This window comes from Convolutriloba macropyga, chromosome 1 (genome assembly GCF_964194025.1).
Source record: "Convolutriloba macropyga chromosome 1, txConMacr16.3, whole genome shotgun sequence".
NCBI classification, from domain to species: Eukaryota; Metazoa; Xenacoelomorpha; order Acoela; family Convolutidae; genus Convolutriloba; species Convolutriloba macropyga.
In genome coordinates this window covers 50,455,283-50,477,819 of record NC_134468.1, presented here as the reverse complement: position 1 = coordinate 50,477,819, position 22,537 = coordinate 50,455,283, and the positions used below count along the sequence as shown (strand labels likewise).

General features: G+C 34.4%; 1 protein-coding gene across 1 annotated transcript in view; it reads left to right on the top strand.

Annotated features, from left to right (window-relative positions):
- Positions 1–17,028, top strand: part of LOC142349709 (neuronal acetylcholine receptor subunit beta-2-like) — a 154,042-nt gene extending 137,014 nt beyond the window's left edge. Inside the window, exons 4-7 of the mRNA XM_075401443.1 lie at positions 3,476–3,674; positions 8,141–8,312; positions 12,564–12,754; positions 16,504–17,028. Coding sequence (XP_075257558.1) covers positions 3,476–3,674; positions 8,141–8,312; positions 12,564–12,754; positions 16,504–16,957 — 1,016 coding nt within the window. The 3' untranslated portion in view covers positions 16,958–17,028. The remainder of the gene's footprint in view (positions 1–3,475; positions 3,675–8,140; positions 8,313–12,563; positions 12,755–16,503) is intronic.
- The last annotated feature ends 5,509 nt before the right edge of the window (positions 17,029–22,537 follow it).

Sequence of the window (22,537 nt, the reverse complement as noted above, 5' to 3'; positions counted from 1 at the left end):
GAAAGCCGAGAAGCGACCATCTGAAAACATTTAGTTGTGTAGCCTATTCAAAAAATCGTGATGCCGGTAAAGAGTCAAAGTTTGATCCAAAAGCAACAAAAGGCCTGTTCAGTGTTTACTCTGATAACACAACAGCCTATTTGTTGCAAAACATAGATACTGGGCATATTTTCACTTCTAGATACGTTAGGTTCAAAAGAAAACAATCTACCAGGTTTTCATAATAAAACCGAATCTATAGAAGACAGCTTATACGAAGTAAGAGAACAACTTCAGGACTAAAGCAACTCAAGTGAGTTAAGTTCAGAGGTTGAGACAACTGAAACATAGAGTGTTCAGGAAAGTGAAAACAATACAGAAACTGAAGTTGAACAAGAAACTAAACCAGAAAAACCAAGTCCTAGCGTCAAACCAAAATCAAAAATTCAAAAATTGACGTACAGTTTACTCTAAAAGTCGCAGTAAAAAACATACAAAGAAAGCCTTCAAAATTCCAGTACCTGTCAAACATTTGCAACAGAAAAAAGTAAAACCACCCTCAAGACTGCAAATGATAGGTAAACTAGGTCAAATAGCGATTCCTTCAGGAGTCCAAAAGACCATACAACTTTGGTTATAGTACGATGAAATAAAAAGACTGAGTTAGGAAGCAGAACAAGATAGAGAACTTAAGCGAAGTGATAGCGCTAGAGTACTCCCATAACGCTTTGGTAAAATCTCCTCTCATGCTGTTCTAAGCACAATAACAAAACATTTCATCGAGCCTGAATTTTCGAAAACGCTATTAATTAGGAAGAAAAGGACAAATGGCTTGAAGCAATGAAAACGGAGATATAAACATTCAATGAAAAATGAACTTGGGATTTGGTTCCAAAAGAAAAATGACTAAAAATTATGTTCGATGGGTATACAAAATCAAAAAAGTCTCAAAATTGAGGGAATTGAATATTAGGTTACCTTTGCTCCCACAAGCAAACCTGGAACTTTTAGAATTCTACTAGTTTTATCAGCTATCGAAAACTTCTTTTTAAAACAAATGGATTTAAAAGCAGCTCATTTGCATCCTAAAACAGACGAAGAGGTCTATCTAGAGCAACCAAAAGGTTTTGAAAAGATGGACAGTAATTGAAACACGCTAGTTTGTAAGCTTATAAAATCAATATATGGACTGAAGCAAGCAGCCGAAAATTGGTATCAGCAGCCTTCAACTTTTCTAATTCAGCAAGATTTTGAGAGAAGTAAACACGATTACTGTTTTTTTCAAAAAAAAAAACAAAGAAGATGAAGAACTGCTCGTTCTAACCTGGGTTGATGAAATAGTCATAGCAGGAAATAGTCAAACAGAGATCAACAAATTGAAAAGTTCACTAGAATCAAAGTTTAAAATGAACGACAGAGGAGATCTTGAATGGTTTCTTGGAACGCGAACTCTGAAAACAGAAAAAGGAAATTCTTTAGATCACGAAAAGTACACTCAAACCTTCTTAGAACAATTCCTTAAGCAAGACTGCAAACCAAGCAAAACACCAGCAAAAAACCTAAAACTTGAATTAGCTCAAGATGATTCGGTAAGAGTTGATTCACAAGAGTTTAGAAGTCTAATAGGTTCGTTACTTGACCTAGCTAAGCAAACTGGACCAGATATCATGTGGATCACAAATGTCTTATCACGCTTCATGAGTTACCCAGCTGTTGAGGATTTCAAAGCTGGTAAGCGCGTGTTGAGATATTTTCAATATACTAAATCTCTTTTACTCTTTTTCCCATCAACACTAGTTGGCGAAACAGATGCAGACTGGATTGGTGAGTTCAATGATAGGCAATTGACCACAGGATGATATTTCAAGCTGCTAGACAGTGGGGGATCTGTCGTTTGGCAAGTCCAGAAGCAATCAACTGTGTCACTCTCATCCTGTAAGGCAGAATACCAGGGTTTAGCTGCCACGGTTCAAGAAGCCATCTTCTTGCGTGGTCTTCTCAAAGAACTGGGGTACGAACAGTGTGTGCCACAACCATAGGAGAGGACAACCAGAGTTGCATAAAGCTTGCAACTAAACCGGTGATTCATAAACGATCAAAACACAACGACACAAAATATCATTTCATCCGAGAACGAGTTGATGACAACTCAATCAAATTCATCTTCACGCCAACAGACGAAATGGCAGCAGATGTTCTGACAAAATCTTTGTCGCTGCAGAAAGTAGAATAACATTGAGAACAACTATTGGGCGAGTCCATATTCTAACCTAGCGGCAACAATCTGAGTGGGGTATTGGATCACAGAAATGAACTTAGAAAATATTGTAGAGCTTAAGAGCTCAACTTGTGATATATGTTAATGCGCTCCAAAATACGCCCCAAAGTCGCCTGATTTTTGATTCATTCACCTTTTAACAAATGTAAACTGTAAATGTTATAGTCATTTTTCAGACTATAAATACGACTGATTTTTGTTTAAATCTTCACTTTTTTCTCATCTTTGGTATCTCTAAAATTAATTTATCTTATTCTCTCTAATACATTTTGAGCTTAAACAGCTTCAATCTCTAATTTGCCAAAACTCGTCCTGCCTCATCGGGGTTGTTGCGCTACCGTGTCCTTAATCCTGCTAACAGAACAAGAACGATAATGCGCTTGTCGATTTGCGCCATTGATTGTAAAAAACAACACCCGAGATAAAGTACAAAGTCATCTGAGCTGCAGCTGTCCAATGACAGAGCGAACATTCAAAGTTCATTGCTTCTGTATTGTTTCTTACTCATCCTGACTTGTAGAATGAATATTCACTGGCCTTGCAGTGCAGATTTTGTCATTCAAACTTTTACTCGAACTCAACCAATCTACAGTGTCACAAAGTGTCACGTCTGCGCAGAGTAAAAGAAACACTTGGGAAGAGATAATCCCCAGTAATGACCGGGTGTATTTTCAGTTTTTTTTGTTGTATTGGGTAATTAGTCCAGCTGTGTTATCAATTGCTCAAACAAACGTTTTTGTTTTTTGTTTTCTTTAAAATAATGGACAAACTCTCAAATATAATGGACAAGGTAGTACCAGGTGTAATTTAAAATCTCTTCATTTTGAGGACTGAGCAATTCTAGCCTAAAAACGAATATAAGAGGGTGTTGTGGGACAAAAAATCTGATATGAAACACGATATTGAAGTAGATGCATTTGTTCCCACTCGAGGAGTAGAGGGACAAACCAGCGGTGTTTACCAGACAGGTTTTTGTGGCAGAATCATATCTGTCCTGGATATATGTCACCGGAAAAAAAGTGGCGTTTGTTCATCAGGGGGCTATGTTTTTTTGAATTAAACTCACCCAATGAGAGTGGAGTTGCGAAGTCGCTAAAAATAAAAAATGGAAACAAAAACTAAGATGAGTTTTTGGAAGTTTGATTGAACCGATTGAAGATAATTTGCAAATCTAAAAAACGTCAAATATATAATGATTCACATTAGACATTATTTCAGTATTTACAACACTGGAGTTTGACGTGTCTCAATTGGTGATAAAGAGTAAGTATTTGGAGGCAGACTACACAGGCAGTCAGTACTGGGAGAACAGTGAGTGGACCATCAAGAGTGCCCTCACATCCACTATATCTGTGGACTGTGCCCAGTGCAAGACTGGAAACCACTCTGCCATAGTGTTCTACCTCCACCTCGTCAGGTTACTTTTTTGAGAGCTGCGATCAAAGCTTAATTTTCTCATCACATTTGTCAATTTTAATGAATAATGCTTTAAATCGAATTTCAAAGCCTCACATTAGGCATATTTAAACTTACGTCAAACAAGTTTCAGTACTTCTGATTTCAAGCGGTGCGATAGAGAAGTTTCCCGTATTTTCTGTTCCCCATTTTTATGCAAATTTCACCCTACGTTTAAGCAGTTGCTTCTATTCCCATTTTTAATTTCCAAATTTTTAATTTAATTTTCTTAAATGTCATTTTAAGCAAATGCCTAATATCTAATGCCTAATACCCTCTCGTGCAATCAATTGAAACCACGCGAAACAGCAAAACTTTCATATAGCAAAACATTTAACGAAATGTTGCTATCCTCCATGTTTATTTCCGGGTTGTGTTCCTTAGTTTATTTTAAGCCTATTAATATCTTATGCGGAGAGATACAACAGTTAGATAAATTAGAAGTTTTGATTGAATAAATCATTATATTGACACTATTTTGTACAATTTCTTGAGAGAAAAATCAGAAGTAAAATAATCAAGGTTCGTCAATCATCTTATGCATAAACTAAACACGTATGCTATGAAAACCAAAAAGTTTCACGCCTTCAAAATTTGTCTTAAAACACTACTCTTAAAACAATCTATCAGCGTAGATGAGAGGCTTAAAACAAAAAAGCAATTGACCTTCGTTTATTACAAGAGCTATTAAAAAGAGCGTATTTTAATTGAGAATTGAGAGAAAAATGTACTATTGTAGTTTTACCTCAGACGCAATTTTAGTTTCTCTCATTGAACCACTGGAAGCTTAGTTAAGCTCGGTTGGCATCAGATCTTATTAAAATGAACTGAATTAATATCTTACAAGTTTGGAATTCTCATGCTGACTTATTTGAAAAATGTTGCTACTTATAGCTGAAAATTTGTTCTGGTTGTATCTAATGCATTGAAGTGTGAGCCCATTTTCCACTTTAGAATTGATTTTGGAAACCGAAATTGAAGATCTTTTTAATTAACATCTTTGTATCTTCTTCTCTTATTTACACTTTCGTGTGGTTTCACTCAAAATTTAATTTAAGTTCAGAAGATATATGATAGAAACGGCTGTTTGAACTTCCACTATTTTGTGCTCAATTTTGTTCTTTACTATGTAAGTTTGTTCGTCATATAGGTAGGACCAGATTATTCCTTCTCTTGTTGCTTCAGTCTGCTGAGTTACTCCAGTAATTCTTGCAGTCGTGACCTTCTTTTCTATGCAATTTTTTTAGTGAGAGATATGACGTTTTAGCCCTCGATTTTGAGTGTTTCGTAATATATTTATTGTTTTCACCATTTTAAGTATCAAAACTGGTTCCAGTTTGTTATTCAATGCCAAATGAGAATTGCGTAGGAATTTGTTTTGTTCCTTATTTCTCATCATCGTACAATGTAGTGGTTTATGATAAAAAATATTATCATTTCAAGTTCCGTAATGAATTCATCTCCAACAAAAGGAGATTACATTAGGAAAAAGGTCACCTGTTGTGTTTAGACGGATAATTAGGCAGCAGTTTTTGTTTTTTTTATTTGTAGTAAATTTTTAACAAGAGGTCAAAAGAACCTTTACTTCTCTTCCTTATGCTGTCCGAAACTGATTGCAGTTTTTTATTAGAATTTTTAGGTTTTGAGAACAACTTTTTTTTTAAATTTGTGACAATCAAAAGTGATTAATTGAAATTGAAATTCGGATTAAAAAGTTTTACTCGCTGTGAGAGAAAAACAGACTGATATAAAGAAACTACGTCTACAAGCCGTAAAATAACTAATATGATTTACAGGATGTTTTATACATAATTTGCGTCAAAGTCAGTTGTATCATTTATATGTAAAAAGTTATAATTAGCGAAAACTGGAATCATTACATGTTTTTGTCTTCTCTCTACGCCAACTTTTTTCATTGCATTTTATTATTTCTATCGGTATAATTGAAATAAATTGAAATATTTAAAAAGAGCTTGAGATAGTTCTATTTTGAATGAAGTAATTAATTTTTTGTTTTGTTTACAAGGATTTAGTAATTCTTTTCAAAAGTTAATCAATTTTGAAATTGTTCTTTTATAATTATTTGTCACAAACTAAGCTCTGTCTTAAACAGCTGAAATGCATCGCAGTCATGTGATAAAAAATTTGTTGTCCAAAAGACTTTTGGCACAGCGTTCTTTACATGTTTGGATCTCTATTATTTGGTCTTAATTTAAAGTAAGCGATAATTGGGACCATTGTCAATATTTTTTTAGAAAAGAGGGAACCGTCTCAGCTTTTTTAAATTGGATTTTTGAATTAGGAGTTGCTGAATAGTCATAATTTTCAGAATGTTTTTTATCAGCTTGTGCACTTATTTATTGCTGATATGTTAGGTGTTAGTTGATATTTATCACCATTTGACGCTATAGTAAACACGCAGAATATCACAAAAACAAAATTCCATTAGCGTTTGCTATTAAAACTAAAAATTTTGACGCCTTTGAAATTTTTCTTAAAAATTTACTCATAAAAAATGTATCTACCAGCTTTGATACGATGTTTAAAGCAAAAAAGAAATTGAATTTCTTCCTTACTGTCATTCTTACTTTTTTTGTAAATTTAAATTACTTGTAAATCTAAAGGCTACCAAGTGAAATTAAAAACAAACAAGACAAAAAAGTTTCCCCAAGCAACTTAGAACGTTCTTCTGCTCAGCTTACAAAATGAACCCTTTTTGCGGAAGGTTACTTGTTCAACATGGCGTGACTTTAAATTTGGAAAATGAATTAGAACTACTGTTTACTGGTTGGCTTGACATTATAAACTTAATTAATTTTTATTTTGAGATATGCGACATAATTTAAATTAACTCCAGTTTTCTGTTGTAATATGTGAATAATAAATCCATTTAAATAATTACACTGCCAGACTAACATCAATTGTATACTCGTTGATATGGCTCGGAATTCAGTGTTTTTTTAATTGCTATATAAGTAACACCAGATTATACTTGTGTTCAATTTTTTGTTCCAGTAATTTTTTACGTTGTGGGTTTCTTTTCTGTGCAATTATTTTAATATTATTTTAATTTAGATTTGAGTTTTTTCATTGATTTTTTTTGCCCTCGTGCCCTCGACTCTTTGAATTTTCCTTGATCTGAGTTGTTTTCGTTCATCAGCAGCTTAAATCAATTGGCGTCAGTTTATCATTAAATGTCAATTGAGAAGTGCTGGGGAATTTATTTAATTCCTCAACTATGATCGCTGGACAATGTAGGGGGTTATAATGGAAAATAGTATCATTTCATACCCTTTAATGATTTTATCTTCTCTTCAGCGGAAGGAGGTGGCAATAGAGTAACGACACCCTTTTGTGTTTAGAGAGCTATTTAGTTCAAAGTTTATCATTTCTTTTTGATTGATTTGTCGTAAACTTTATACAAAGGGTCCAAAGAACCTTTAATTCTCTTCTTTATTCTATTCCGAAGCGCGGAAAAGTGATTGCATTAGCTTCCATGAAAGTTTAGGTTTTGGAAAATTATGAGGCTCATAATAGCTGAACTAACTCTTCCTTATAATTTGTGACAACGAATACTGATCAATTCAAATTAGAATTGGGATAAAAAAGTTTCACCTGATGAGAAAAGAAAGGGGTTTAGTTGAAGAAGGTACGACTAAAAGCATTAAAAATCACTGAGATGACCTATATGCTTTTGCTAAACTCTGTCCCTCCAAGTCAGCGGTAACGTTTATATGTAAACAGTTGTATAAATCGAACGCTGAAATCATGGCATTTTTTATCTTTCTTTCTTGAACAAGTTTTTTTTGCTGATCGTTGATAAACTCGGTCAGTCTGACTGAGCAAACCTGCTCTTCTGAAATACAAGCTCCAATATCCCTCTATTTGAACTGAAGCAAACAAGTTTTTGTTTTTATTTCGACAGTTTTAGTAATGTTTTTCAAAAGTTTAATTCGTTCTGAAATTGTTCCTTATTTTTTCTCTCTCTATCTCTCAAATAGCCTGGCATTCACTAGAGTCATGTCACATGACAAAAAATATGTTTTTGGAAAGAATATACAAGTGTACCAAATGTACGTTTTGTTAGGCGGGTAAAAGTGAATATGTTAGACTTTCGTTATGCTATTTTATTTACGAAATTGCTTGAAAATTTCTCGCAAAAATTACGTTTTAGACAATGCATTTAACACTGCCCAATCAGAGAGCAGGATTTATTTGGCTTTGTTTCTGATTTTCTCATTCTGCTAGACGTCCATTGTGCTAGATCGGAGCCCTCCTGTGAAAATTCCCATTTGTTATTAAATTAAACAATTAAATATGATAGCAAAATCAAGCATCAGTTGATCGGCATACTTCCATGAGAACAAAAACAACTTGCTTTTGGGGTGAAAACGAAAAAAAATGGATTTATTGTTATTTTTTGTTTAGGAAGCCCCTGTATTACACAGTGTATTTGATCATCCCCCTTGTGATCACATCTCTGCTGACAGTATGCACCTTCTACCTGCCCAGTGCTTGTTGCGAGAGGATCACTCTGGCCATGACCATCCTTCTCTCCACTGCCATGCTACTACTCATGGTGTCCACCATGATTCCTAAGGTCACTTCTCAATGTCATTCACGAACAATGTCGTTTCAGTGCTTTATTTTTTCAGAACTTGAATTTCTCTGCAATGCAGCGAATTAATCGACAAATCGATTGGGGAATTAAAGTTTGCTATATCAGAAAAAAGTTTGAGAGATCTAGAGATCTCTTAGTAAAATCTGACATTTTGCCTGCAGAACTTTTAATAAGCCAGATGAGTGTTTCAAAACTTAGGAATGGTATTTCATTATTGAAATCAGACGGCACTGAGAGTTTTTTTTCTAAGTGGTAATGTCTTAGTAAGAAAAAACAATAGAACTGAACGGCTAATTCTCCTAAGGTCGAGCAGTCGATCAGTACAAAAAAGAAGCATCCAAAAATGGAATAAATTTCCGCGTGAAGTCCGGATTATCAGACCACGCTCACAGTTTAAACGCATGTTAAAACAGCATCTGCTCCAACAATTCAAACCTGTACCGTTGGAAAGGAACGTTGGTGGCTTCAAAAGTTATTTTTACCTTAAAAAAACGGAACCACTGATTTTGAATTTTAACATTGGACTAATTTTGTATACAACATTTTAAACTTGTAATAGTTAACCCCTGGGTTATATTTTCAATTTACTTGTTTTGAAAAAATAAACATAGTCGACCGCGAATTGTTACCTTAAAAAATACTCCAGCAATTTCAATCATAATCAAGCATGATCCTACGAGAAATTTACAATTCCTAATTTGTCTGTCCTGAATCCTATTAGATGACAAGTTGTTTGAACGTTGTTTACGTCGCAATAGTTTTAATTGCGGACTTTTTTGCGAGGAAAAAGCAAAACACCGCAATAGTTTGAACAATCGTGTTTTTGCAGTGAAAAAGTGAAAGGGCACAATAGTCGGAATTACGGTCCTTTGAATTATAAACTTCTGCGAAGAGAAAAAAACATCGCGATAATTCAAATATTGGCCCTTTTGGGAGGAAGGAAAAACTTTGCGATAGTTTGCTTTTGGTACTTTCTGCGAGAAAAAAGAAAAGCGTTGCAGCAGTTTGAGTTATGGTACTTTCGCAAGGAACAAAAAAAAACACTGAAACAGTGCCGTCTTCTTTTGGGGAGAAAAAAAAAGTTGCAAAAGTTTGAAAGATGGTCTTTCTGCGAGGAACAATAGAAAACTTTGCAATAGTTTGTAATGTGGACGCTTGCGAGAATAAATTAAGCTATCACAATAGTTCAAATTATGTTCATTTTGTGAGCAAGAAGAACATCATCGAAACACTTTGAATTATGGTCGGTTCGCAAGGAACAAAGCAAAACGCTGCAATATTGCGGTCCTTTTGGCGAGGAAAAAGAAATATGTCGCACTAGTTTGAATTATGGTCTCTTTGCGAGGAACAAATGAAAACGTTGCAATAGTTTTAATTTTGCACGTTTTGCGAGGTTTAAGGAAAAACTGTGCAATAATTTGGTTTATGGACTTTCCGCGAGGAAAAAAACGTTACAGAAGTATCAACTATTGTGCTTTTGCTGGGATGAAAAAGAACGTCACAACGGTTTGATTTGTTGCAATTTTTCGAGGTTGAAAAAACGTTGTTATAGTTTGATTTTTTTGCAGGAAACAAGAAAAGAATTTGCATCAGTTTGAATTATGGACTTTTTGCGAATTTAAAGAAAATCATTGCAATGTTTCTTATTTTGTTCCTTTTGAGAGGAAGAAGAACACCGTCGCAGCAGTCTGCAGTCTGAATTGTGATTTTTTTTGAGGAACAAAAAAATTGTAATACTTGGAATTGTGACTTGCAGAGAGAAAAAAAAACATCACAATAAATCAAATTATGATTGTTTTGCAAAAAAGAAAAACCTCGAAGCAGTTTGAAATATGGTCTTTTGTATGGAACAAGAAAAACTTTTCAGTAGTTTGAATTGTGGTAATTTTGCGAGGAACAAGAAAAAATTTTGCAATAGTATTAATTATGAACCTTTTTCAACCTTTTGCTGAGAGAAAGAAAAACATCACAACTGTTCAAGTTATGGTTCTTTTGCGAGGAAGAAGAGCGACGTTGCAACAGTCTGAATTGTAATATGTTTCCGAGGAACAAGATACACGTTGCTTTTGTTTGAAATTTTTTATTTGAGATGGACAAGAAAAAGAATTGCACTACAATGAATTTTTAATTTTGCAAAAAAACATCGCAATATTTCAAATTATGTTTGTTTTGCGAGGAAGAAGAAAACCCTCGGAATAGACAAAATAGAGCAATAGTCTTAGAGATAATTTTGAATTAGTTTTAATCATGGACCTATTGGAAGAAAAAGGTCCCAGTAGATTGAATTACCTCATTTTGCAAAAAGAAGAAAAACGTGGCAGTAATTTAAATTGCTTTTGAGAGGAAAAAGAAAACATCAATAGTTTTAATTATGGAGCTTTTGCGAGGAGAACCAAAATTGTGATTTTTCCTGAAGATGATGAAAAGATCATCGCAGTAATTCCAATTATGGTCCGTTTACGAGGAAGAACAACAACGTCGCAACAGTTTTATTTATGGTCTTGTTGCAAGGAGCAAGAAAAAACGTCACCAGGGTTTTATTTTTGGTCCCATCTGCGAGAAAAAAAACGTTGCAATAATTTTAAGTAATGGTGTTTTTGGAAGGAATAAGAAAAAACGTTGAACTAGTGTTGTCTTTTTGAATTTTGTCTCCTTAAATTGCCGCAGTAGTTTAATTATGATTCTTTTGCGAGCATTACAAAAAAAAGCTTGCTATAGTTTGAATTATGGACTGGAATAGTTTTTAAGCAACAAGAACAGCGTCGCGACAGTTGACATTATGGCCCTTCTGCGATGAACAAGAGAAAAGCTTTTGAATTAGTTCTGCTAGAAAATATAAGAAAAGCGTTGCAGTAGTATGAGTTAAAAAACGTTGGTAAAGCAACAAGAGAAAACGTTGAAGTAGTGTTTTCTTGGCTTGGAAAAAGACCCGTCGCATTAGTTTAATTATGATCCTTTTGTGAGTTCTTAAGAAGAAACATTGCAATAGTTTGTATTATGGAAATTTATGTGAAAACAAGAAACATTGGAAAAATTGTATTCTGGTCATTTTGCGAGGAACAAAAGCAACGGTGGAACGGTTTGAATTATGGTCCTTTTGCGATGAACAAGAAAAAATGAGCAAAAATCTGAATTACGGTACTTTTGCGAGGAACAGGGAAAAAAACGTTTCGTTAGTTTTAACTATAGTGTTTTGCGAAGAGAATTAAATTTATCGCAGTAGTTCAGATTATAGTCTTTTCGTGAGGATGAAAAACAAATGTTAGTTTGAATTATGGTACTTTTGCGATGAACAAGAAAAAATGAGCAAAAATCTGAATTACGGTACTTTTGCGAGGAACAGGAAAAAAACGTTTCGTTAGTTTTAACTATAGTGTTTTGCGAAGAGAATTAAATTTATCGCAGTAGTTCAGATTATAGTCTTTTCGTGAGGATGAAAAACAAATGTTAGTTTGATTTATGGTGTTTTTGCGAGGGACAAAAAATTGCAATACGTTGAACTATGAACTTCTGCGAAGACAAAAAAAACATCGCGATAATTCAAATATTGGTCCTTTTGCTAGGAAGAACGTCGCTATAGTTTGGATTCTGGTCCTTTTTGAGAGAAAAATGAAAATAGTTGCAGTAGTTTGAGTTATGGTTTTTTCGCAAGGAGCTGGAGAAAACGTCGTAATAGTGCGGTCTTTTTAGCCTGGAAAAAGTAAAATGTCGCAGTAGTTTCAATGGTGGTCTTTTTGCGAGTAACACAGAAAAAACGCTGCAATGGTTTGAATTTTGGTCTTTTTGCGAGGGTTAAGAAAAAAAACCTTGAAATAGTTTGAATTATGGACTTTTTGCAAGGCAAAAAAACGTCACGATAGTTTGAATCATTGCTTTTTGCTAGGAAGAAGAGCAATGTCTCAACAGTTTTGATTATGGTCCTTTTGCGTGGAACGAGGAAAAACATTGTTATAGTTTGTATTAAGCTACTTTTGAAAGGCAAAAGAAAAAGATTGCAGTAGTTTGAGTTATGGTACTTATGCAAGGAGCAAGAAAAAACGCTGCAATAGTTTGAATTATTTTTCTGCGAGGAAAATAGAGAAAACTCGCAATAGTTTGAGTAATGGTCCGTTTGCAAAAAAAAGAAAAGCCTCACAATGGTTTGAATTATGGACCTTTTGCTTCTTTTCCTGCAGCTGAAAGATGCAAGAAGTTAAAATGAACAACATGTGTGTTGATTGATTGTTTTAGAGTGCGTACCACGTGCCCCTTCTGAACAGATATCTGGTCTTCATCTTCAGCATAGTAGTCGCTTCCCTCCTCTGCAATGCCTTCATCTTACACGTACACTTCCAGACACAGGCCCCCATCCAGCTCCCACTCCCACTCAAAAACTTCCTCCTCTTCACACTGCCTCTCTGGATATTCATGGAACCTTTTCAGTTAGAACACTTTGTTGTTATTTTGTTTTATTGCTCTTCAACTGGAAAAAGATTATAAGTTTCATCAGTCTCACTTACTATACAGCTGTTTTCGGCGAGTACTTGGCACTGTTTTCCGCAGTAAATTGTAGCATACTAATTAGGCAGAAATGAAAAAAAATAATAAATTGCATAGACGTTCCTCAGATTTTTAACATAAAAAAATTTGGGATCTCAAAGATATATGAATAATTTTTAAAAAAGAATTTTTCAAAAGCAATTGTTAGAACAACTGAACTTGTTTATGCGAAGTTTATTGATCTAAAATTGTTATATAAATCCAAAAGTGCTGCTTGCAAAGCTTTTATAGGATGAGTTTTATGTGGCAAAAAATTTTGGGAAAAATAAATTAACCTAAATTCAAATTTGAACTTAGTTCCGACATGTAGTGCTTTATTGCTGCGAAAGAGTCCGCAATACGCCTCCATTTGCTCTCCATCAGGCAGAACTAATTAAATGGATGTTGCCTCATTGTTACTTCATTAAGTCGAATTACTAAAGTTGATTACGTTCAGTACCTTTTTGTGTTATTACTAAGCTTCGAAGCTGGAGAAGCACTAAAAACGTTTTTTTTTAAAAAAAATCTCCAATTGTTCGTTGATTTGGAGCAGTTGAAACTGTTCTTGAAGGTGCCTCCCGGAAACAAATTTCAAGAGGTGCGTTAAAGATCAGTGCTGATCACGTGGTGTTTCATGTCTTGAGACTTGGCGAGTCTTCTTTGCCAAAACTTGATTGGAAACTTGCCAGTCCTGAAGGTTGACATGATCAGATCTGTAATACAGTACTGATGCAAGACTTGCAATTTCTCTGAACTGGCGCTGATTAAATCCCGATAGCCGCGACTTGGCCAGCTTAATTTTCTGACACATAATTTTTTCAGTCAAAATGAATTTACGTTAATTGTAGCCCAATTGTTTTCTCTATGGGAAATTTTTCTTATCTGTTAGCATTCGTGTTCTGTTCTATAGCAGTTTTTGTTTTTTGTTTGATATGTCAGCTATACAAGTTGTTTTTCATATCAAGACTCCATTAATGATAGGTTCCATTTATGTTCAGATCAGGCCCGATGAACATATGTCTAATTTTCAGAGAATAGCTCATGATTTTTTATGGCTTCAACTCTGCCTGCATTTTTCGAGTGGACCTCTCTAATTCTTTTAGTTGATACCTAACATTTGTTATGACTTTCATTTTTTTAGAATAATTTTTGAACATTGCCTCATTTTAATCTTATTTGTAAAAAACGTAGCTGGGTCTCATGAATGACACCTCCCATTGTCTTTGTAAGGAAACATGAACAGAGAGATCTGATTAACAATTTTATGGTTTAACTAATGGTTCTATGACCTTCATACTACAAGAATACCAAGAAATTGTGTGATTATTGAATTTTTTTCCTTTTTGTGGTTCTTTATTGATGTCATGTCACTTTATCTTTTTAATGACAGCTCCCTTGGGGGGGGGGGGGGGGAATTATACAAATTTCTCAGTGATTAGCTTAATGTTTTTTGTGAATTTGACTCATTTATTTTGCACTTGCTTTCTGGTTGTTGTTGCATTTGACTGATGCTCCTCTTGTAGGCGTCAGCTCTGAACTTGTCCTTTCTGTTCTTTTTGCAAAATTATAACTTCTTGTGACATAGTCTCATCAATTAATGGTCGCATCTACTTCGTAAAGCTAGCATCAGCCTCTACATTGCTTCCTTGTTTTATCTCTTTGCTCGTGTCCACTGCACCTGTAGCACTTCAGACACGTCACAACAGTTTTAGATACTTCTGTGGCCGCATCCTCGTTGCACCAAATGTCAATATGCCATGTCTTCTGATGCTTCACACAAGGATCTTGTGGGTTCAGCATCTTGTCCCACTTGTTTAAAGTTGATCGAATTTCAGAAAAGAGTATCCTCATCATGCTTCTGTGGTGGTCAATTGGTGCGTTTAGAGACCGGTCTGTGGTAGGAAACAGCGTCGCGATAAAAGTTGTAGCAGGAGCACATTCTGATCAAACATTTGGTGCCTTTGTTTCGTCATTTGTTTTCTTTTCACGCAGCCACTCAGGGGGTATATTAGGAGGGGCTATCCCCGCCACCGTTTATAGACGCTATAATTTGGCCGTCGGCAAACAATCAGTGATTGTTCTTGTTGTTTCTTTCACATTAGTGTTCTCATTGTTTCATGTCGATTTGCTGAGCATGGGAAGCTCTATACCGGACCGGTGATGCAAACTCATCGGTTGATATAGCCAGACTGATGGTCGATATGCACAGAGTTCTTGCATCGGCTCCAAAGCTCGTTGTGGTTAGAAGACGTAGCAGGTTATTTTGGTTTGAGACTTTATTTCTTACTTCGTGGCAGCGCCGTTTATTACCTATTGTTTGATACAGATACACTCCTAAATGTGTTCCGGGTTGTGTCAACCTGACTCCCTCTCAGACTACTTTTGATTTTTGTTCTTTCGAATTCAAGTGGAAACCTCTGTTTTGTGAGGGTTCCGTTTCAAATTGTTGACTCCGTAGTAATTGATCATTCCACTAAACTTTGGTGAGTTTCTATACTTGTCAATTTTACACTGTATTTGTTGTTTAGTATGACTTGATCTAACCATTGGCAGGTTCCTTTGTCTTCCTGATAAGTTGTATGCAAATCCATCTAGTTTTAAGTTAAAAGCTAAATGGTTGTAATGACTTTTGAGTTTATTTCATAAATTTTCGACTCGTTATACAGTTCAGTTAAGTAGAGGTCCCATATGTTTTCTGCTGAAGGACAAGTGAATGATTGAGATTTTTTGTTTTTGTATATTTTGTTGTTTGTCTTATCTAGTAGTTATATTGTGGCAGGTCTCTTCGGCACTTTAATGCTGCAGAGCCTTATTTAATTCAATTAGTAGATTGAATAGCATTTTTTTCTCAAACATTTTTTTTCGAACAGTAGGTGAATTTATGAAAGTTTCGTATCTCTTCATTTGGTTGATTAAAATGAAGTCAAAATGTGAATGGGCGGGGCAGAACATTATGCAAACGCACATTACCGAGCCTCCTTGTGGGTCTTTATGAAAGATTTTGATTGACTCGCTTGCTGCTTTTGCACTCCATCTTGTAATCTCGGCGTCATTTTTCTGATGATGTTTGCACTAAAAATGATGATGTTTTTAGTGCAAATGTATTTTTGGCCTCAAGGTTGAAAGGCAGTACGAATTTTCAAAAATTTTGTTGATCTATCTGGCAAAAATGAGTAAATTATCTTGTAGACAGGGTTTAATATTTGGTGCCTATTTGTGTATTTACCTATTTGAATTTGAGTTCCCTATGTCCATTGGTGACAACTGTTGACGTGAGAAGATTAAGCAAGTTCACTGGATAGAGTTTCGTGCTGTTTTGCTCATTATTTTTGATCATTTCGCTGCAATGAACTTGAGGTGGTTGTTGAATTTGGTGTGACAATATTATTATATCAGATATGCCTCCATGACAATAATATCAATTCGAGTTCCACTTTCAATTTTAATTGGATATGACAGTTCCCTCTAAGCTGCTTTGTTCGAAATGCCTCAAATGAGGAGAATTCAACGCATAAGTTCCTTTTTCATGTCAAATGTTAGCTGTCCTGTTATCAATATTGGATACGGAGACTTAAGAAAACAGAGCGCTTATTTAGATTGCGATTAAAATATTGTTATTATAACAAATAAGGCTGTTCCATTAATGTTTTAGATTAGGCGACTGGCAGTTCACAGCTCTGGTCGAGGAAAAACAATCCAAAAATTTGAGAAAACGTGAACGGAAACAAGTTGGGGAGAAATTGTGTTTCTGGAACAATTTAGAGACTTCATTTCATGAATTAATGCTTTTTCTGCCCTCTGAGACCTGCAGCGATCTTCATGCTTTTTCACAAAATTGTGAAACAGATTTGAACGAAACTTCTTTCCAGAATGTGAACTTTTTAAAACAGAAAAGAGTTCACAAAACTTTGAACAGTATAAAAACTTTGGGCTCAACAGTTGAAAGTATTCAGAAAAAGATTAAAGTGGAAAGGCGGCAGTTTTATCAAGATGAAGAGTGGAAATTTATCGCTCTGGTGCTGGATAGAATTCTGCTCTGGATTTTCAGTTCTGTAGTGGGCTTTGGCTCTCTCGCCATTTTAAACCCTAATTTGTATACAGTATAATTCTCCCACAATTGCTATCATCTCATCCATTTGTTTTTAGTTTTTCTCTTAATTTAGTCTTTGTCTTCAAAGAGATGCTTGTCTGTTAATTCAAATCTACATGTACCACTATCATCGAGTTGTTCAAAATAAGTTTTCTAGAAATCATCGGTATTAACTCCTTCATGAAATTGTACTCTGTGAAATGAATCACATTTGAATAACTGAGGAAAGGAATGGCATAATTAAAAGAACGGATACTTTAAGAAAACCAACCCCTCCCCCCGCTAAAAGTTTCTACTTTAGAACAAAAGGAAGAGTTCCTACAAATTTTAAATTTGATTATAAACGGAGTGAAAGTTCGGGAAGTGATTCAAATTAAAGCGACCAAATACTAAAAATACATTGAAAAGCACCCGGGTTGACCACCATAAACCTTTCTTGGCAACCATATCCAAGCCATATATGGAGTTTATGGTAACTTGGCAACCATATAGATGACCATGCCAAAAAATCAACATTGCTCAAAAAGCTCTTAAAACACCCATACAATGCACTCTGAGTGGAGAAAAACTCATCAAGACACTTGAAAAAAAAATGAAGTTCATGATGTCTTGGGAACCATATCCAAGACCATACATATTTATGGTGCCATATATGACCATAAAAGTCAAAGTCAAAAAATACAAAAAAATACAGAGAAAAGCTTAATTAACATCTTCTGACTACATTAAGCGTTCCAAAAAAGCAAATTAGGTTAATTCGATTTTTTATTTTTTGGTAACCATATAGAAGACCATAAATATTTATGGTCTTGCATATGGCTGCCAAGAAATCCATGACTTTTCAGGTTTCTTAAAGAGTGTCTAAAAAGCTTGAAAAATGGCAGTAAGTAACACATTTTTGGTAGCAGAAGGCATATGTTTACTTCAGCAATATGTGGAGATCTCAAAAAAAATAATAGAAGAAAAGATACGAAACGACTTTAAAATTTGGCACAAATACATTGTTTCTAGAGCCAAAATCAGTAGTAAAAAAACGACCATTCTTTTCACAAATAGAAGGCCATACTAAAGTTTTTTTGCGGGCATTTTGATCAGAAGGCATAATTAGTAACATAAAGCTCATTCAATTACACAAAAATAAGCTACTGTTCTTCTTAATTAGAATTTTTTAAATAACAATAACGACAATTCTCAATGATGTTGAAAAGAGCACGAATTAAACATAAATAGAGTTTTTTAGTGAACAGCTAAACGTTCTAATTGCTTCCTTCTCGCATTTTTTGTTGTTGAATTTTTGCTTCTAGTCTGTTTTGAAATGGCAATTTTGTAGTTTTTTTTTAATTTTTAGCCTTCATTTGTTAACATTTCATGTTCGTTGCATTGGGTTCGTATTTTGACCCCATTAATTCATTTTCTGACTACTGGTTTTCTAGTGTCATTACGGACAGGTCCTATGTGCCTTCTAGTGAAGGACACGTGAAATTAACAGTTACAGGTGTTAGGGCGTCTCAGCAGGCGCAACTACTGTGAAAATGGACAAGTACTGTGACCAACATCTTTTTTGTTAGCATGATGTACTTCCGATTGCACTAACAGTTCTAAAACTAAGACACATAAAACTCATATAAACAATATATTGTTCTCTCTTAATCTTCTATTACACCCCAAAACTGTGCAATATCTCTTTCACATTTTCCTGCTATCTCGTCTCTTTGTTTTGCGTTTAAACTCAGAGAATATGCTCCGGGCCCATAACCTGTTAGGGGGACCAAGCAGGCGCGACTACTGTGAAAATGTGCCATAACAGTAATAGCACAACATCAATCAAGTTTTTTTTATTATTTTGAGTTTGAATGTGAAGTTTTATAAAGTTTCTATCTATTAATATTTGTCTCGTTTCCCCAACCACTTTTGGCTATTTTGGAGTCTTATTCTCCAAAGTGTTTTTATTTCATAATCTTTTATGATACGAATTTGACTTATTTTTTGTTAATTTACCAGGGACTTTAAAGTAAGGTAAGGGGGGGGGGGGCAGTTCATGTGTCAAACAGTTTTTAAAAAATTTAAATCCATGGACTCGCTGCAGGTATATTTAGCTATTATCAAACAAATAAATTCCATCGGGAGGAACCTTCAGACAACACTCCCTTTGCTAACCTTGGAAATATCTGTTCCTCAAATTATCATTACTTTGATTTCTTCGCAAATTACAGCTTATATTCGGAAAAGTTATCTGATTGTGAGAGAGATGGTGGTTCGCAGTTCACTACCGAACTACTAATGCACTGTACTATATTATCCTGAAATTGCGTTTCGATTTTTGTGTTGACCTGCGCACACTGACTCAAATCTGAAGTACTTTTTGTACGTGGATATTCCTCAACCGAAAAAGCCGCAATCTCCGTATATATATTGAAAGCCTAGTTTAGAAAATTAGAGGTTTGCGGAATGGTTCGATCCGAGTTTTTTTGCTAGAATGTATGCTAAATTTTCCAAAATTTAGAATTTTTATCAGAAATGGGACTAATTATGCTTTTATAGCTCATTTTCTTGATATTTGCTGGAAGTAGACACCATAAAACTGCGTCATCTTTTTTGTAAGCTCAAAAAAGAGCTATTTTACTCCTGCTGGCTTGAAAAATTTTTCTCAAATTTATAATCGATAGTTATACAAAATATAATAAAAATTTTTGATCTATTGAAAAATTTTGTTTAACAATTGTTCTGTTTTGCATCCTTATGACATTGATTTTATTTGTTTTAAGAGGACGTCAGTGACTTGACCAATACTTTTTTCCTATTTCTGTCACTTTCGGTCTTAGTCCCAGTGGTTCCCTCTGGCTTTGCAATATAGCCCAGACATTTTTAATGCTCTTACATTCAAGTTAATGATTTTAACGGTTTCACTGTCATTTTCCCGCAGAGAATAATTAAACATTTTAATTTATCCGGTTTTTGTCCGTTTTTCTGTTGTTATGTGAGGTACACTGGATAAGGACAGGTCTCAATTGCTTCCTATGGAGATATAGATAAACAGTTAAGTGGGTTCAGTTAATATTCAATGATAATAATTACTTTGAATTAAACTGTTTCCAAATAAGAAACGTACTTTTGAACTCACCTTTTTGCTCTTTTTGTCGACCTGTTACCCAGTCGCATTGAGGACAGGTTCAATGTCTTCTTTATTGAAGTATAGGTTATTTGTTTTGTTGACGTTTCATATGTTTGATTTGTTATGTTTTTCTTTGATATGGACACCGAGTTTTGATCGTAATTCATCTTTGTTGTTTTATTTTTCTATTGTCTTTTCTAGTAGTCCGATTAACATTAAATTTCATCGGTCTTATAGCGTGACATTATTGTATTCCATTAGTGTGTTATTGAATGACTTGTATGTTTTTGAAAGTTTTCTATCTTTTCATTATTTGGTAGCCGATTAAATCAAAAAAATAGATGAGCGGGTTTTGAACATTGTGCGCCTACGCACATTACCGAGCCTCCTTATTAGTCATAAGTGAACGACAAATTGTCGCAGAAGTTTCGGCGAGGAAATTTTCCACTTGAATATATATCACTAGTTCATAATAATTCTGTTTCACTGTGTGCCATTTGACAAAAAATGTTCAATTTGCATGTGAAAAGTGCCTGGTTATAGAAACAGTTCATGTTACTAACAATTAAGGTACTGAAAATTAAGTACGTCACAGTTGTGGCAAACTAATAAAAAGGTCGCATGGAAGTTTTTTTAAAGGGTTGTTTATTGATAAGCAGATCAATCTGATCGAAGAGTTTATTTTTGACTAAATTTTTTGTGAGTTTGAAAATTATATTAGGTTAAATTTTTTAGTTATACAAAATATAATAAAACTTTTGATCTACTGAAAAATTTTGTTTAACAATTGTTCTGTTTTGCATCCCTATGACATTGATTTTATTTGTTTTATGAGAACGTCAGTGACTTTACCAATAATTTTTTCCTATTTCTGTCACTTTCGGTCTTAGTCGCAGTGAAGACAGGCCAAATGGAATTTCCTGTGAGTTGTATGTCATTGTCTGTAACGGATTTATATTTAACTTATGCTTTCCCTGTGTTGGTACCACAATTTTTGAATTTTTAAAAAATATTTTTGAGCATAATTGCACAATTTACAAGTTCGTTTTGTTTCTTTGTCGAACGATCACACTTTTTGCAGGTCTAAACGAAGAAAAGCATAGGGGGGGGGGGAAAATACACAGCGCCGAAAAACTGCGTTTCTGAGTATATTAATTGTTGTGATTTCGTAGTATCAAGAATTAGTCTCATTAATAAATGACCCAATTGACTTCCTGAGGAATATCAGTTTAATTCATCTTTTTTGTTGAAATCTTATGTCTGTTATGACTCTTGAAAAAAAAATTCAAAAACTTATATGGATTGTTGAGCTTCGTTTTTTATGAAACAGCCTTTCAGTCGTTTTGTAGTTTAGGCTTTGTACGGAAAAGTCACAACCCGTTTCCAGTCAGCTATCTTTTAGTCTCTATACTGATTTCGTTTCAATCATCTGTTTCTGGGCCTTATTATGACTGTCACTTCGACATTTCAAAAAATGTTTGAGGTTTTAATTTTTTTGTACGTTATAATAAATTTTTGTTTTCCTTTTAAATTATAGCATTAATGGTGGTTCCCTCTGGCTTTACAATATAGCCCAGACATTTTTAATGCTCTTACATTCAAGTTAATGATTTTAACGGTTTCACTGTCATTTTCCCGCAGAGGATAATTAAACATTTTATTTTATCCGGTTTTTGTCCGTCTTTCTGTTGTTATGTGAGGTACACTGGATAAGGACAGGTCTCAATTGCTTCCTATGGAGATATAGATAAACAGTTAAGTGGGTTCAGTTAATATTCAATGATAATAATTACTTTGAATTAAACTGTTTCCAAATAAGAAACGTACTTTTGAACTCACCTTTTTGCTCTTTTTGTCGACCTGTTACCCAGTCGCATTGAGGACAGGTTCAATGTCTTTTTTATTGAAGTATAGGTTATTTGTTTTGTTGACGTTTCATATGATTGATTTGTTATGTTTTTCTTTGATATGGACATCGAGTTTTGATCGTAATTCATGTTTGTTGTTTTATTTTTCTATTGTCTTTTCTAGTAGTCCGATTAACATTAAATTTCATCGGTCTTGTAGCGTGGCATTATTGTATTCCATTAGTGTGTTATTGAACGACTTGTATTTTTTTGAAAGTTTTCTATCTTTTCATTATTTGGTAGCCGATAAAATCAAGAAAATGGATGAGTGGGTTCTGAACATTGTGCGCCTACGCACATTACCGAGCCTCCTTATTAGTCATAAGTGAACAAAAAATTGTCGCAGAAGTTTCGGCGAGGAAATTTTCCACTTGAATATATATCACTAGTTCATAATAATTCTGTTTCACTGTGTGCCATTTGACAAAAAATGTTCAATTTGCATGTGAAAAGTGCCTGGTTATAGAAACAGTTCATGTTACTAAAAGTTAAGGTACTGAAAATTAAGTACGTCACAGTTGTGGCAAACTAATAAAAAGGTCGCATGGAAGTTTTTTTAAAGGGCTGTTTATTGATA